The sequence below is a fragment of the Gavialis gangeticus genome, unplaced genomic scaffold, assembly GCF_001723915.1.
Source record: "Gavialis gangeticus isolate Ggan-Ray unplaced genomic scaffold, GavGan_comp1, whole genome shotgun sequence".
NCBI lineage: Eukaryota > Metazoa > Chordata > Crocodylia > Gavialidae > Gavialis > Gavialis gangeticus.
In genome coordinates, this window is record NW_017729025.1 from 28394288 (window position 1) to 28412102 (window position 17815).

The 17815-nt window shown below is 41.6% G+C and overlaps 1 protein-coding gene across 1 annotated transcript in view; it reads right to left on the reverse strand.

The window, feature by feature from the left end:
* Positions 1–3426: 3426 nt before the first annotated feature.
* The window catches only part of YY1 (YY1 transcription factor), a 45696-nt gene continuing 31307 nt past the window's right edge, over positions 3427–17815 (reverse strand). The window contains exons 3-5 of the mRNA XM_019518570.1: positions 9536–9596; positions 7273–7431; positions 3427–4596 (exon numbers count right to left, since the gene is read on the reverse strand). Of these exons, the coding sequence (XP_019374115.1) occupies positions 4414–4596; positions 7273–7431; positions 9536–9596 (403 nt within the window). The 3' untranslated portion in view covers positions 3427–4413. The remainder of the gene's footprint in view (positions 4597–7272; positions 7432–9535; positions 9597–17815) is intronic.

Consider the following 17815-nt stretch of genomic DNA (forward strand, 5'->3'; position numbering starts at 1 on the left):
TCAAAATTATTTTCTCTTGATCCAGACATCCACAGTGAAGACTGTTGAACTTTTGACTAGACTTCTTGATTTGTCATGGCTGGCACATGCAAAAGAGTCATAGTACATCACTAGCAAAGAGGCATAGCTTGGTGACTATGGAGATGGGATGTTAAGACAAATCACACTGGGACAGGCTTCTGAAAAGCAGCACTTTCTTACCCATCTTGAGTTGTTGTATTGTAGGAAGGAAGCAGCAGGGTTCAACCCTCTGGCCACACTCCTCACTCCACTGTGTGGAGTGGAGCTGGGGCAGGACACTACTGTAACAGAAGGGATCACTACTGAGAGCCAGGTTAGCCCTTCCCAAGTTTCACAACCATCTCAGTTTTATGTGACAATTAAGGATCCAAAACCCTTAATTTGGAATCAGCTGCAAGGCCAGGGAAAAGTTAAGCAGGTGGTGACACCTGCCAACTTTGTGGCAGCATCCTGCCTCTTCCCCCTCCAAAGGGCTCCCTTTACTGAACAGCACCACACATCAGCTGCCTGTACCACTTGTGCTGTGGGATGGCCATCCACAGTCTAAAGCAATTATCACTCTCTCACCATCTGGAAGAAAGAAGTGTAACCAAGAGGAAAGGTAAAAGACTTTTCAGGGAGCCAGCAAAGAGTCATCAGCACTGGGCTTATCTACCCGGCACTGCTGAGAAGTCCAAGCCCTGTGCCTCAATGTTTTTGGTAGGTCACTTCAGCGTTACTTAAACTGGAGCTAAATATCACCAACAGGTTGCTCTATTTCAGAGCAGAGAATCATTAGAGACTAAGGAAAAGGGTAAATAACTGGGTCACTGCAGATGGGGGCCCCACCAGGGAGAAAAAAAAGCAGCATTTTAAGGCATTTTATTATAAACCACTTACTCTCACCCACTCAGGACTGAAGCCAAGACTTTCCCCATCCTACTTTTCTTTCAGGAAGGGCATTTATACATATACATTTGACTGCTACGACACGCCGCAGGTCCAGTGCATTGGAGCAGACTCAATTAATGAAGTCTGCTCCACATGCAAGCCAGCATGTCTGGCACTGCACCACACACATTTGTATAAACAGCAAAAATGCGCTTCAGCACTGAGAAAATGGTGGTGCACTTTTGAACCAAAACATTTCCAATGTGTTTTAGTTCAAAAGCGTGCCATTTTCTCAGCACTGACATTTCACCTCTTATAACAAAATGTATGCGCCACAGCACTGGGCACTTTTAAACATGCCTGGTGCTGTGGCACACGCATGTACAAATGCCCAAATGTTCTTAGAGAAAAGGAGAGTATTGTCAAATCCTTCCCCTTGATGCACAAAACAGTACTGAAGCTATTAATAGGGTCCACATACATTAAATTCCTATTGAAGCAAACCCTCTTGTTTAGTGTTACTGAGGTAGTTTAAAAGTGAAGGTAGTACAATTTTATTAATCCTCTCCCTCCTTTTTTAGAGCTGTTTTAAGCCTAAATCCTGAATGTTCCTTCCCTTTTATCTGTTGATTGCCTGAATGTTAATTAAGTTATACAAAACATATGAGTAATCAAGTCAATATGCACATGGCAGGAAGTACAAAGGCTGACCCTGGAGCCCTCGGCAATTAGAGTGGTTGTCTATGTGGGGCCCCACAGAAGCTTTCCTTCCCTTACCTGAGTTTGCTTGCAAGCTCGGTAGCAGGTTCATAGGGATAACAGGCTGGCAGCGTTGATTCAAAATCAGCTCCACTGCTATTCCTTTGGTTATGACTGCTTTCTGCTTGTAGTATCTTCACTAGAAATCTATGGGGAGCTTCTGAATCAGTTAAGTGTGGAGCTTTAAAAAATAAAATACATTTCTAAAAGATGCTTCAAGATATTCATCCCATGTTGAATAGCTTCTCTGGGTGAACAGAGTTTATTTAAACCAGCTCTGGGAATTCTCAAATGATGTCTGGTTGTGCAAAAACCATCCTTTTTGTGACTTAGAAACAGAATCTAAGCAAGTAAGTTGAACCATTGGTCAGGGTACTGAACAGTTGACAAAACGGCCCAGTCTCCCTACTCCCACATCTGTAAAAAATATATCAAGTGATAACAGCAATGCATGACGATTTAACAGAACAGAACAATATGAAACAAATAACCTGGTCTCAGATGAAAGTCTTGTACAAGGGCAAAGTCAGCTAAGAATGAAGTATAACCCTTCATCTTAAACTCACTATTCTCCCCAGCATCACATTAAAACAAACAACCAAACAACCCTTTTATAGATGGCAGGGGTGGGAGAGAGAGATCTTTATTTGGTGAAGGCACTCAAATACGATGATGAGTGCTATATGGAAACAGATTAGTTTGGCTAACACTAGACTTAAAATGTACAAACATTTGCTCTCCCAATAGAAACTCTCCTGAGAGTAATTTAACCCTGGTTGTTCCCAGGTTATTTTTCTCCTAGAGTGGCAATTTTTACTTAATTTCTGTATGCTCTTTCTACGCTCCCAGGAAAAACTAAACGTCTGTACGAGGCCCAAGTTGCTCTAGTCTCCTTCCAAGAAGTGCAATTGTTTATTTCAAGTACAGTAAAGACTCCCTTTGAGAAAAGCTAAAGAATTATAATTATACAATAAATATTCATCCAGGGGCTTCTTCTCCACCCTGCCCCCAAAATATAACCAATCCCACATTAAAAGGAAAACAAATTAAGCATTGCTTTTAAATCAAGTTAAAATACACTGCATTAAGCTTAATACCCCACTATTCTTTGTAGCCTTAAAACACTCAAATAGCTAGAGAGGTACTATTTGCTTTAGCAATTAAATTTAAAATTTCTATAGGTGCAAATGAAAAGCACTCCTTACTGTTCACAGATATTTTAGATTTGCAGTTAAAGTTTGATCCCAACAAAACATATGTTTTAGGCCTTCATTTTTAAATTGCTAGTAGGCTGGACTATATTCTTATAAGAGATCTAGTGACTAAAAATCTATAACCATTCTCCTGAAGCAACACCTATGTATATTTGTACTCTGGACATCTGTAACAAACTATTAGTGATCACTTTCAACAAGACAACAAAAAGCATCAAATGTGATACAAGACGAGTCTAATCAAAGCATGCCCTGAGTATATTAGTGTCACCATTTAAAGTTTCTATTTAAACACACACTAAATGTTACCTATTATGGTTCTTTACCTTGACTAAGCAGAGAAGCACAGTTAAGTAGGTCAGAGCATCATTCCACCTACTGACTAGTTGCAAGATACCCAAAAGTCTTTGAAAACATTTCCAGTCTCCCCGTTAACAGTTAATTTGAATGCAAGTCCTTCCTAAGACCAGGATTACCACCAATTCTGTTCAACAGTACCAAAACCCACCTGACGTGTCATTACAGATGTATCACGTCAAAAATCATTATAATGAATGCAAAGTAAAGGAAACTTGAGTTTTATTTAGCTTCCAATTTCTGGGAGGTTCAAGAACTATAATTGCTCTGGACAACAAAAGAATAGACTGTGCTTACAGATCATTTTCTGCCATATTCTTTCTTTCGGACCACTGTTTTATTGTTGCCCTTTCTATTACATGGGATGTACATATTATCAGGTGTTAATAAAAGGTCAGTGCCTGTACAATACATTCTACAACTGAGCACCACTTTCCGTAACTGAACAGGCAAAGAGAAATTACACTGAACATCAGCATCTGGCAGTATTTTTCCAAAAAAAGTGACTAAAATGGGTTTAAATTGATTAACACTATTAAATCACATCTAATATTTGATACTACATGATTTCATTACAGCTATACGATACAATTATACAAAATGTGTTAACATCAAAGAATACAACCAAAATTAAGATAGCAAACAAAACCTATATAACTTTTTTTTCTTTACAGGAAAATACTTTTGAAGTATGCATGTAACTGCCCATTCTTTTAAAGAAAATCTACTGCAAGCAAAGTTATCAACCTCCAGAAAAATCACACATAGCATTACTAAGCATATCCCCAAAAAGTGTACAATATGCACACTTGGAAAATACAAAATTAAAAAAATTGTAAGCAACAGGTGAGCTTCATATTTATAAGAATGTGAAAAGAAGTCCAATTTTAGCACTGTTGTATAAAGAATTGTCTTTTTTGATACAAGTTCGTGAACCGTCCCTTCCAGTTGGGACCAAACTTTACAAAACACCGTGTTCTTGAAACTGGATTACAGAGCAAGGTAGAGCATCTTAGCAACGTCACCTTAAAGTTTATTTTTATTTACTACTTATCAAAACATGTCCTTTAGATGTGTAGGGTTCTTTTTTTAAAATTCTTTCTAGAAACAATATACAAAGGAGAGGCATATTTATTTCCAATCATACTCTTGTAAGATGCTTTGAGTTCAAGAACTTCTTCCATGCTTACTTTCACTGGTTGTTTTTGGCCTTAGCATGTGTTAAGATGTGAGATTTCAGGTTAGTTGACTGAGCGAACTTCTTATTACAGCCGTCAAAAGGGCACACATAGGGCCTGTCGCCAGTATGAATTCGCACATGTGTGCGTAAATTGAAGTCCAGTGAAAAACGCTTTCCACATCCTTCAAATGTGCACTATTGAAAGGAAAGAGCACAAGTTAAAAACCATCTCCACAAAAGCAACAAGTATTTGCCTAGTCAGCAAGCGATTGTTTGAATTATTGAACTTTCTGTATAAATAAGAAAGCCTGATTTTCCTATCCAGTCTCTCAAAACTCCCATTAGGACCAGCAGGAGTTCTGCCTGAAAACCAAATGTGCAATGATATCCAGTCCTGCGGTTATTACAGCTGATTGTATATGTTTCCTTTAAGCGGTAACTAAAAACAAAACAGTATTCAGTATTCTTCTCAGTAATACTAAAAGACTATCATGAAGAGGAATTGTAAGAAAGTGAAAGATCAAACTTGCAAGAAAGGACTTCCGCTCTACGCTCCCTTTTCACATCCCTAAGGAGATATTTAGCTAAATTACAAATATATAAAATACAAATAAATCAACTATGAATGACAGCACAGCAAGATAAGCCAAGTTAACTTGAGCCACTGCTTGTTTCCTTGTTTCCACTGAAAAGTGAATGAAACAAGTTAGAATTACAAAACACTGCACCCTAAATCCATGCTGAAACTGAAGCTGTAGAAGATGATTTGTTTACAGCATGACACCAATTCCCGGTTATATCCACTGGCTGTCTCCTGGTTTCTGGGAGGAGAGCTAAGAGGGAGGGGAGGGTTTAAAAAAAGGAGCTGATTCTAATTCCTGAAAGTCTAAATTGTTTTGTGATTTTGTCTGGTTGAAAAATGTGCTTGCCTTAGTCATGGCAGCAGAGGCAGAAGAGGCACCAGAACCTACTTGGTTCTGGAGTGGATTGCTGATTACTGTGAGCAGCTCTCAACTTCACAACTTGGTGCTCTTTATTCACCAACTCAAAGCTGCTAGATTCCACTGGCCTTCAGCAAACACTGGAAGACCCATCTTCTCCCACAGGTTCAAAGGAAAAAAAAAAGGTGAATGCAAATGCACATTTTTATGACTTTATAATCCTAGAAGGAACAACTGGAACCTGGCCTAGGATGTTTTTTCGTGCCACAGAAACTGTAATGCCATGTATGAACCCTGACTCCTCAGGTCATAAGATTAATTTTAGAAAAAAGATTGGTTAAGTTCCATGAAAATGAGTAACTGAGGGCATCTAATGACTTGGGGCTTCAATTCAAATTACCAATATCAGCCTTTTGTGGCAGTTTGTTTGAAAACTAGAAAAAACACAGTGCAAAAACTTGTAGTTTTTCTAGGGTAAAAAACTATGCACAGAATGAAATTCCAGAAGTATTTTTTGGTATTTAAATTATTTTTTCCATGAAAAAGCCTGTACTTAATTGTGCTAAGCAGCACGTCACCAGGTACTTCTTTTCATATTGCTCTATTCAGAGCCTATATTGTTTAATGATTGGGGACCTCTTGTGGTAGAAGTTCAAGTGACTCCTGAGGATATTCAGTGGCTATATTTATAGTTAGTTAATGCTCATGACAAGACTTAAACATTTTGATTGGGCAATGGTAAATCAAATAGCCCAAGAAGTGTCACATGACAATAAGAATAGTTCTCTCATTCAGAATTAACATTTTTTAAAAAAAGTCTGGAACCTGGAGGGTAATTTCCTAGTTTATAAACATATTTCAAAAACAGCTTCTAGGAAAACAAAAATCCGCATTTCATACAGTATCATCTAATTTTAGCCTTGATCCGTGACTCTAGATGGCTAATGAGACTACTGTTCTTACACTACCGAGCACAATCCCTGCAACTTTGTGGGAGAATACACATTAGAAGGGTGGAAGTAAATGTGAATGATTCCAATGATTCTGCAGTACTCCTGGTGAGAGGCCTTGCTTGGAGTACTGCATGTAATTTGGCGCTCCACCCTTAAGTAAGATGTGGACGTATTGGAAAGAGTCCAACAGTAAGCCACAAAAATGATTACAGGCCTGAAAACCAAGATTTATGAGGAAAGACTGCAAAGAACTAAGTTTTAAACTTGAAGAAAAAGTCACTGAAGGGGGGGATTTGATTAGTAAAGAAGCTGAAGGAGATTATAAAGACTATAGAATAGCCGCCTGTCCCTGGCTGTAGGGGACAGAAAACAAACAATGGCCTCAAACTGCAGCAGAGCAAATTCAGGTTGGAGACTGGGAAAAGCTTTCTGACTACAAGGGTAGTCAGGCTCTGTAGAGAAGCTGTGAAATCTTCACCCCCTGGAAATTTTCAAGAGGAGATCAAACGGACACTTGGCTGGGATGGTTTAGACAGGCATGATCCTGCCCTGAGCAAGGGGGTATTCATTTCTTTGCAAGCTATCCAAAACCCGAAACTGGGACAGACTGATCATTACATTTAAAATCATGTGCTAGCAAAAATGCACCTGCTTCCAAAAAAAATGTACCTAGAAACAGAAATCACAGTTCCATTTAAGCATCCATACTTAATGAACAGAGAATTTAGGCCTACAATAGCTCATTAAGCTTCCTTGGGCCAGATTCTAACCCCACTGAAATCAATGGAAAACCTATTAACTTCAGTGTTTTATCTGAAGTCTGTTGAAGTAACATGCCTATCACTACATCAATTTTAAATAAAAAGGTACCTTCATGTAGTTGAAAGGTAAGCTAGACTAGCATTATAACCTACACGCGTTTCTTATTTCCAGATGAAAACTTCAGTGGTAATGCATGTCCAGAAATGGGCCATTACCTGAAAGGGCTTCTCTCCAGTATGAACTAGCTGATGTCGCTTTAGTTTGGAGCTCTCCACAAAGGCCTTGCCACATTCTGCACATACGTGTACTCTAGGACCATGAGTGTGCAGATGCTTCCTCATAGCAGAGTTGTCCCTGAACATCTTTGTGCAGCCCTTCAAAAAGAGAACAGTAAAAAATTAACACAAGAACATTCAGTTATCAGAACAAGTTTGTCTGCCAAAACATTGTAATTTCAAGGTAAAAGGAGAACAAAAGTTAAAAGCTAATCCTAAAAAGGAGCAGCCCCTCTAACTCCACTACATATTTTAATTGTAAAACACACTCTCAATAAAAGTTAAATCACACTAGCAAACTGATTTACTGACCGTCAGCAATATAAGGAGCTGGAATAAAATCACAAGCTCCTCAACTTGACCCACACAATAAGGCAAGATGTGGTTAGCTGTGTTAGTCTGCCCTACCTTATAACCATGCAATGAGTGAACTTTGTTAGTCAAACTAACACAACTTCCTTCCTGTGAAAGAACAGGAGCACAGGTGTATACTGAACTCTTTCAGTATATACCACGCCATGAACTAACAAAAGGTAGGGCAAGATCGCTGCACTGCTACCTATCTTAGGTCTCATTCTTTGACATAAGTGGAGTTTTTCTGCACCTCTACCTCCTGCTCCACACCCCACCGCTTCCCACCCCCCCTTTCCTGTTTCTAACAGAGAATAAAGAAAAATGATCTCCATGACATGGCAGGTACAGAAGAAAATCTGCCTCAGAGGGCACTGATGAGGTTTATCTGACAGAATAAGATCACAGCCAGGACAGACTGCTAAGCCATGAGGAAGAATGTAGACAACTTGTTTTTGGAGATGATGGTAACCCCCAGTCATGATCATTCAGTCCCATTACTTGTGGCAGATTCTGCATCTGCAGCTTCATGTCCGTTACTGTTGAACATCACATTTACTAAGAGAATGTAGCGAGATTTGCATCAAAATACCACCTAACTATAACAGTCCTTGACTAATCCTTTTTCTGCACCCCACCAATTCATTAAATTCCATTCTGTATTTATTGGTTGCCAGGATTTGAAAACTAGAGAAATTAGGGTAATTTTTATAGATTCTCACTAAGATATCGTTCTTCATTAATATTCACAAATCCTTTAAAATTCTACCCAATTCTTGCATTGCACATTTCCTCTGCTTTAAAAGAGGACTTGTCTTTGTTTGGCTGTTGCTTCATCTACTGTGCTTACAGATGTGAAAAACCCCCAAAACAGCGCTTTATTTCCAGTTCGGTGTGCCCCCATGCTGAGCACAGCGCATGCCCAGAAGAGGCATTGCATCAGTTTGCCCAAACTTGCCCAATGTCTGTCTAGCTCGCACACTTCAGTGGGGCTTTTTGGTGCTTTTATCCAATAGCTGACTGAACCTGCTTTTTAGATAAAAGTGCCAAAAGGCCCCACTGAAGTGCCCAATCTATACAGACACTGGGGAGCTGGGTCACACCGATACGCCTCCTCTTCTGGTAAAGCACTTTTTTATCCCCTTCACATGTGTCAGCAGTCCTAGATCACAGGACTATGGTTTCAATAGTTTTCAGAATAGGTCTTATGTCAATGTGCTCTAAATGCCTGAAGACAACGGAACATCACAAAACTTTAGACTAAAACTGAAAACAATGCATTTTTGGTAGCCACAAGTTTAGGGACATACTAACCCTGAGAAGGAACTGCAGTTTCTCACCTTAACTGAAACAAATAGCCACAATAACCCAGCTATTTAAAGTAGCCTCTTCAACTAGAAGGGAGTCTGAAATACTCTTTACATTTACTGAATGAAGTGTACCAATGTAACTTAATGTCATCAGGATCATGGAACCAGGAAGTCACAGCTATATAGAATTTGAAGTGATATGCTTCCTATGGGTTCCTTCCTACTTCACTGATCCTGCAGTCCAAGCAAATATCACACTACTTGGACAAAGGATCCTTCCACCAATCGTACGACCACTTAACACACAAACAAGAATCCTTTCCTGGGCAGAGACACCACCGTTTAATACAAGAATTTAAAATAATCCTTCATTATATGGAAATGCCCTCTGAAAAACATCCTTTCAAAAATTCAGTTAAATGAGCAAGCCTTGATATTTAGAAAAAAAATCTTCAGTCTTATTCCCCAACAGAAAACTAACGTGAGCAAAAATGTGATTCTTACAAGCAATTCACCACCGAAAAACAACAAGCTCCACTTACTTTGTGAGGGCATGCTATCGTTCTTGGAGCGTCATCTTCTTTAATTTTTCTTGGCTTCATTCTTACAAGGAAAAAAAAAGGGGGGGGGGGGAGAATAAGTGTTGGTAAAGCAGGTAGAAACTACTTTCCTAAAATGTTTTCAACATTACATACATCTCAACAGTGCTCGTGTGGATTAGAGAGGGTTTAGCAGGAGCCTGGGCGGGTTTTTAAAAAGGAAGACAGTTGCTTTGTTTTTTCAAAATGCCCATGTTTTATCCTGACAAACTTTAAAATCTGTAGAGATTTCCATTAGTAACAAAAATACATAAAAAACTGCATACTTTCAGTCCTCTGAACACATTAGAAATGTCTTCTTACCCTACACTAACTGTGGCTTTCAAGATGTGCTCTTGGCATGCATATACCCCCGGTACACATCTTGGTACCACTGCTGTGACCCAAAACCTTTGCTCTCTCTTCCAGCCTTCCACTAGGCCATTAAAAAAAAAAGTCTCACTCCAACTCATCCTCAGTTCCTTCACCACTACTGAAATGCGTTCAATAATGCTATGACAGCAGGGAAGGAAAGCAGACAGTGGAATCTATGGGGACAGAACACACCGTTGCTTAAGGTAAGTAATTGTTCTCACTCCAAAAAGCATCACACAGGCAATCTTTTTTGTGAAAACAAGCAATTATCCATTTGGTTGGAGGTGGACACTACCTGCCCTACAGAGAAATTACAGAACAAGCCTGCCACAGCAGACATCTGCTCTGGAAGCCTATGCTCATGAACCATGTCTTGTGAGTTCAGACATAGCTGACCTACAGCTTTCAGAAACAGGGACATTTTCCCAAACAAACAACATAGGCTGCCTGAGCTCTCCTATGTGAACAAGTACAGCTAGCCTTATTAGTTAACAGCATATCCTTAAACAGCTGCAAGACTGCTTGGTTAGACAACACCATCTAACCCATAACTCCTTCTGCACAGGCCAGGTCTGGGTGCTTTTCCGAATTAGTTTTCCCTTTGCTATGTCAGGTACATGAAACAGAATGAAGCTTGGGTTGGGGGCAGAGAACCTGGAGAGCCAAAAAACAATGAGTCACTTGAAGAACCCTGAATAGGAAGCTTGGTACCAGAGAATAACTCCACCTTTAAACCCTAAGAAGAACCAAACTACTTTCAGAGCCAAACAGGTCGGACACCAGAGCATCTTGGTTCCCCTTGTTTGTTAACATAATGCACAGCCATGGTGTTGCCTGTTAGCACATGGACTATGGACCCCTGAAGTAGCCCTCAATGACAGACTGTTGGCTCCTAGCTCAAGGTTTATGAAAAGAGAAGCTTCCCAAGGGAATTCACAGGCCCTGAAGTCAAAGATGTGTTCCCCCAGGATGAAGGCATCTAGCAATGAATTCATAGGCAGTAATAACAGAAAATCTCTTTTACATCTATAAGACGTCCCACCAGTTTGCCAAGAAAAGGACTAATGAATATGACCAGTGCATCTGTGTAATATTTGTGGACTGGGTGTAAACACAGAACTCAAGCACCATTGCATGGAGTCCAGGTGAAATCCTACATCATGTAGGTACACAGCACTGTTTCTCCCAAATTCAGGAATGCTTCTTGCAGAAAGTAAGCTCTCCCTAACCTGGAACATAACCCTGTTTTTATGAATTCTACGTTCCAAGTCAGAATAAGCGCGTTTCTTTCTCTGAATGAGGCCAAACGTGGCAAAGACTTTTAAGGTTACTTGAGACAAGCTGCCAAGGTAACCATCTTCATTCATCCAGTCACTGAGGTATGAGTAGACCTAGATTCTTTGTCTCTTTAGAACAAACCGTTACAACTACACATGGTTAATGAGAGCAAGCAAGTCGCTGCTCTGATAGCAAGATGTTCCTACTAAAAAACAGAGGTATCGTTTCTGGGCTGGATTCATGGTTATATTAAAAAACAACAACAGGCATCTTACATGTCAAAAGCATGAAACCAGACTTGGGGCTCTAAAAAGGAAATTCTGAAAACCAGACACCCTCAATTTGAAAAGATTAATTTGTTAACACCTACTGAGAGTAAAGACTGTAATCATAATTCTCTTAATTTTGGGGGTTAAAAGATAGAGGGATAACAATCCCTGCTCGCCTTCTCCAAGTGGCAGAAGGGACTTGACTTCATGTTTGTACAGTATATCCCCAAGACATTCCTGAAAATGGTAAAGAAAGGGCAAAATACTTCCTTTTATAGTGTCCATAACTCTAGTCTGAGCTAATCAGAGTCCACGCTTCCCAGAAATACTGAAGATAGTTACTGGAGAACAGAAGATAAGATCTCCTGAAGGTGCCACTAGGTTCCCAACACTGGCTGCTTGTTAGGAAGACGCTAACTGTGCAGCAGGACAGGCACAGGGATGAAACCTCTTCTTCCTTCTCAACATCCTCAATGTTCTTTGAGGCTTTAGCAGTACTGGGGAAAAGACCACTGCCTGAAGGAAGTCTGGTTTTATGGGCTTCCTTCTTGAAATCAGGAACTATTCTAGATTCATTTAAAAAAAAGAGAGGACCACATTAGTCTTTGACTAAAGATGTCTCTCTGCAACCAGGGAACAACTGCTTGGACTGCTCTGGAAACACTCTGCGGTTACACTTCAAGGCTGAAACCACTAATGTTACCCTAACACACACATCCAGTAAGACTGTCTCTTGTCTTATGAACTGCCCATCAGACACGGTCTGTAGTTCCTTTCTGAAATAGCCTGATTCTAATGGCCACATTTTGACAGAAGTACTTGGCTGTTGACCATAAGCATCTGCAGGCTATCCAACTAGCTTTCTGTATTCAACCTCTCTGGATCACAAGCAACCCTGTTAACAGCTGGTAATGAAATCACAGGGTTGGAAGGTCATCTAATTTAATCCTTAACAGGACACCAGCCACTTGTCAGGAACTTGATCTCTCTTCAACTCAGAATGGACCCTGGTAAGTCTTTTACAGGCTCTACTTTTAGGTACGGCAGGTTTGATGGACGAGTAAAAGATGTTCCCCCTGCAACTTCCCCAAGAGGATATTTAAATTCTCACTAACTGAATGAGAAAAGAACAAGCTGCTGTAAATTGTTCTTCTTTGTACTTTCCTTCCTCTTGGTTCTTCACAATAAGACTAGCTGACCTGACTGCATTCAGCTCACCTCTGCAGGGTGATCAAACTGTGCAGGGGCTACATGTATCCAAGCTACCATGAAAACACTACTGGACCCCCTCTACCATAATAAAAGGAAGGTTGATGCAGAAATAGAAACTGGGTCAAGGGGTATCAACTAGGCTGTTCACTGTGAAGCCTGGGTAGTTTCTTGCCATCTCTCATGCATCCCTCTTCACAAATATCTTCCTGACTTGCACTATGCTTCCTTAAGTTTGAAGGGACTTCTTCTGTACAAGGTTCAGTAAGGATATAAAACAGCATCTGTCTTCTAGGGAAGGGGGCGACCCCATAAGGAGGCTCCCTAACTTTTTGAAGCCACACAGAGAAGCAACATATAGCACATCACCCAGCAATGTCCCCCTCTTAATATAAGACACCTATCTAAATTGTCCATTATTAAGTAACAATGAAACCTCAGTAGAAGCAGGTTTAAATCTTTGGCATTTCGCTTCTGCTACACAGGGGTATATGGACATGTAAGATGTGGGTACATGTATAACCAAAAACCAAGAAATTTTATGTTTCAAGCTAGCAGTATGAAATAAAGTGGCAACACACACAGAGAAGCAACGCACATATTGCATAGGTTCTGTTGTGCTGCCATGTGCCATATGAACAAACTGAGGGACAGCTAGGTTTGCCCTTTATATCCTTGCATGCCTATATACTTCAAGGCAGCATTTAATGGTTGTGTATAGACAGGTAGGAAAAAGTGGGCACAAGTCCTAGGTGCTGCCTCAGGGAAGGGAGAAGGTGCCCAAGGGAAGCTTGGGGAGGGAGGGGGGATGAGGACGACCTGAGCCTCCCTCTCCCCTTGCACCTTCCTTGAAGCAGCTCTAGCTCTGGCAGCAGGGAGGGCAGAGTAGCAGCAAACAAATATGTACATGTTCAGTGACGGGCATTCTGGGAAATGCAGTTCTAAACAGAGGTTTTCTGCCACTAAACACTGGAGGGAGCAAAGGAGGAGAAGACTGTTTGGTCCCTTGTCACTTTATACTGCCAGTGTGCCTGTCATCTCCCCCAGGAGCAGAAAACCTCCAGGTGCTGCTGCAACTGCTCTGCCCTCCCTCCCAGAGCTAGTCACAGCAGAGAAGGTGCAAAGGGGAGGGGGAGCTGCCCAACACGCAAAACTGGCCAGTTATGCCTTCAGCACTCAGACATACCCCAAGCCAGCTCAGTGCATACTATCTATCTGCAGAACTGGAGCAGGTTAGCAGGGTTCAGCCATTTTACTTCCCTGAGAATGAGGGCTTATTAATTCAGGTGCAACACTGCTCTAACAAAGCTTATACTTCCAGTACCAGGGCTAGTATGTACAGAACTAGCTTGGTGTACCTCTACAGGGTGCTGCCCTATGCCACTGGCATCTTCTTAGCATGTGTGTACAATCTCAACAGATACTGCTGACCAAAAGAATTTGATCTTGCTCACCAACAATAATCTGTGAACAATCACTCAAAAAACTTAAATTTAATATTGAAATGTATTAGAAAAAGATGTTGGTCTTACTTTAAAATTAACTTTCTGTAAAAGGTGACCACCAGACTAGAATCTGGGCTGCTGCTCTTATTTATATTGTTGCAGGTAGCTCCACCCTCGCTGGTGGTTAGACTTTTGGGTCCCACCCAGTAGAGCACCTCTACTGGCTCCGTCCAAGTTTTCATAGCCTGAAATATCAAAAACAGAACTCTAGCACATTTAAAACAGCTACAGACATGCATTGATACCTGGGTGGAATTTCCAGTGTGATGGTCACCTTTGCAGAAAGTCAGTTTACATGGCAAGACCAGGATTTTCTTTTCTGCAGCGAGCTCTGGTATGTGTGTTATGTCTTGCAATACCCTAGGATGAATTCCTGTCATAATACATGAGTCTGGAGAATTAAAAAAATGTGCTTCTTGGACCACAGTCCTTAGGACACTACAATAAAAGATCAGGTGGGATGCTACATATTTTAAAAAGTGTGAAGTCACAGTTTGGACTGACAAACAACTGGCTGCCTAGCAGACCAGCTTTCTAGAAACAGATTCTTTTCTACATGTAAAGCCAACAGAGAAAAAAGACTGAGAAAAAAAATAAGCAGAGATTAATGGACTGATTGCTCCAGAAAGCTACACTGCGATCGTTCAGCATCAGGAAGTAGTGGTTACAGAAAACAAAAGCTAATTCTAGCTCCCCCATCCTCCTAGCTTAGAAGATATCTGTCAAGAGGGCTGACCTGACTGGAAGTCAGTGTCTAGAACCTGGGGTCAAAAGGAGAAGACCAACAGAAGGTGCTCTCTCCACTCACTCAAAAGCACCATAAAGTAGATGACACAGATGGGAAAACAGCTGTCAAGCCACCAGGACATTCTGCTTTGCTCACCTTCTCTAGTATCTCCCTTCTTTTCTCTTTGGCCTTTCTGTTCTCAAACTCACTCATTTCTCATCCCTCCCCAGCTCTAGTACAAAGCATAGTTTTCAGGTTGCAACTTTCTCCAACATGTCCCACCTCCCCAGCAGTCTTTGAATGATGAACAACTGCTACAACTTCCCTTGTGTTTGGCCTTCTCTCCCAAAACAGACAGAACAGGAAACTGTATTAGGTGTCAATGTCAGCCACTACCATTCCTTCTACATTCATTCCCTTCACTCCAATACCCCCCCATCCAACTGTGATAAAGAATCAGTAACAGAAGAACCACCACAGTGGCTATAAGCTATTGCAGGATTTCCCCACCCCAAGGAGTTCCTCATGTAGGCGGCAAGACTAGCTTCAGAAGAATTTTGTAAAGGAGTGATGCAAAGCTGCCCTCATTCTTTCTTGCGAAGGCTGAAGAAATCTAGGTCCCTCAGTCTCTCCTCATAGGGCCTTGCCTGCAGGCCTCTGACCATACCTGTGGCCCTCCTCTGAACCCTCTCATGATTCTCTGTATGCTCCTTGAAGTGTGGCACCCAAAACTGGACGCAGTACTCCAACTGTGGCTGACCAGTGCTGCATAAAGGGGAAGCATCACCTCCCTGGATCTGTTTGTCATGCATCTGCTAACGCATGATAAAGTGTGGTTAGCCTTGTTGATCACTTCGTCACATTGACAACTCATGTTCATCTTGGAGTCAGCAATGTCTCCCAAGATCCCTTTCTGCTGCCAAGAAGGTCCTCCCCCAGCCTGTAAGTGTGTCGGTGGTTCTTTTTGCCCAGCTGCAGCACTCTGCACTTGTCTTTGTTGAATTGCATCCTATTTTGCCCATTTTTCCAACCTGTCCCGATCCGCCTGGATCCATTCCCTATCCTCTGGTGTGTTAACTCTGCCCCATAATTTGGTATCATCTGCAAACTTGGACAGGGTACTCACCACACCCTCATCCAAGTCACTGATGAAGACATTGAGTAGCACCAGAAAGTCCAAGGACCGAGCCTTGCAGGACTCCACTGCCCACATCTTTCCAGGTCAGTATCAACTCGTCCACCACTAATATCTGGGTGCGACCCCTACACCAGATTGCCACCCACCTGACTGTGCAACCATCTACATCAAAGCCTGTCAGTTTATTTATGAGAACAGAATGAGCTACCGTATCGAAGGCCTTCTTAAAGTCTAGGTAGATGACATCTACCTTGACTCCCGCGGCTAAGCATTTTGTGACCTAGTCATAAAAAGAAACATAATTAGTCAGGCAGGATCTACCTGCAATGAACCCATGCCGACTTCCTTTCAGCATTATTTCCCCTGCTGGGCTCCCACAGATGTGATCCTTAATGATTTCTTCCAGAGTTTTCCCAAGCATAGAGTTGAGATTAACTTGCCTATAGTTTCCCGGTTCCTGCCCCCTCTTCTTGAAAATAGGGACCACGCTGGCCCTTTTCCAGTCCTCCAGGACCTGACCAGAGCACCATGAGTGCTCAAACAGCCATGCCAGTGGCTCTGCTATGACACTGGCCAATTCCTTCAGCACCCTTAGATGAAGTTCATCCAGGCCTGCTGATCTGAACACATCCAGCCCCTCCAAGTTTCCATTCACTAAGTCTGAGCTAACAGTTGGTGGGCTGGAGTCCCGCCTATGTCTATTTATGATCCAACTGGGAGATTTGTCTTGGTCTGTGTCTAGGAATACAGATACAAACAACTCACTGAAGAACTCAGCTTTGTCCCCCCTCTCCGTCACCAGTCACCCTAGTTCATTTTGTAGGGGTCCTATTATGTCATTCTCTCACGCAACAGAGAGAGAAACCCTATTCTGAACCCTACCTTTTTGTATATATTTTCTTAGGAAACATTCTTTTCAGGTTTACTGAAGTTCTCTTCGGCAAGAACAAGGATACCACACCAGTACAGATAACGGCCTCCTTGGTTCTACCAAAATTAGTGACTAGAGCACTTTAGGCAGGGGCAAGAATAGCACTGCTGACATTGACTTCTTTGAGTTTCTATTCCTTTGGGAGCTTAGGTCAACATCAAGGGCAACTGTCATAGCTGACCATCATTCAAACACAGCCAGCAAGGTCTAAGAGAAAAAAAAGCTATTGCAATATGGGGCCTGCGCGCACAAGGGGATGGAACAAAGTGAATGACAAAAAAAAAAAAAGAGGGATCAAAAAGAATACACTGGAGAACAAGGAAGCAAGGGAGAATGAAAACTATTCAGATTCAAGGCTAGGATGAATTGTACCCTTTTATTCCTGCCCCCCATTATGTCTCCACTTAACAACCCTGTCTGTGCCTGGCTGTCTTTAAACCCCAGAGCCTGTAAAGTATCTGGAAAAATCAGTAGTGTTAACTTTACTAACCAAGTTTTGGTTTTCTTGAAGATAGGGAATAAAAACAAAACAAAACCAACTGCTTTTCATAATAGCCAGAATTACAGCCATCTCACTTGGTTACGCATTTGGCTCAACTCCAAATCAGACTAAAACTAAGCCTTTTCTTGAACTTAAAGCAGGGGCAGAAATACTACATGCAGGCTGGATCCATTCCTAAGGAGCCCTATTCTCCAGCTCACAGTGCAGCTTATGGGTCTCAGACTGGACACACATGCATCATGGCACTGGCCTCAGCCTTGTGCACTAGATCCAACCAAGGAGCTAGCCCATGGGCCTGACCCAGCCCAAG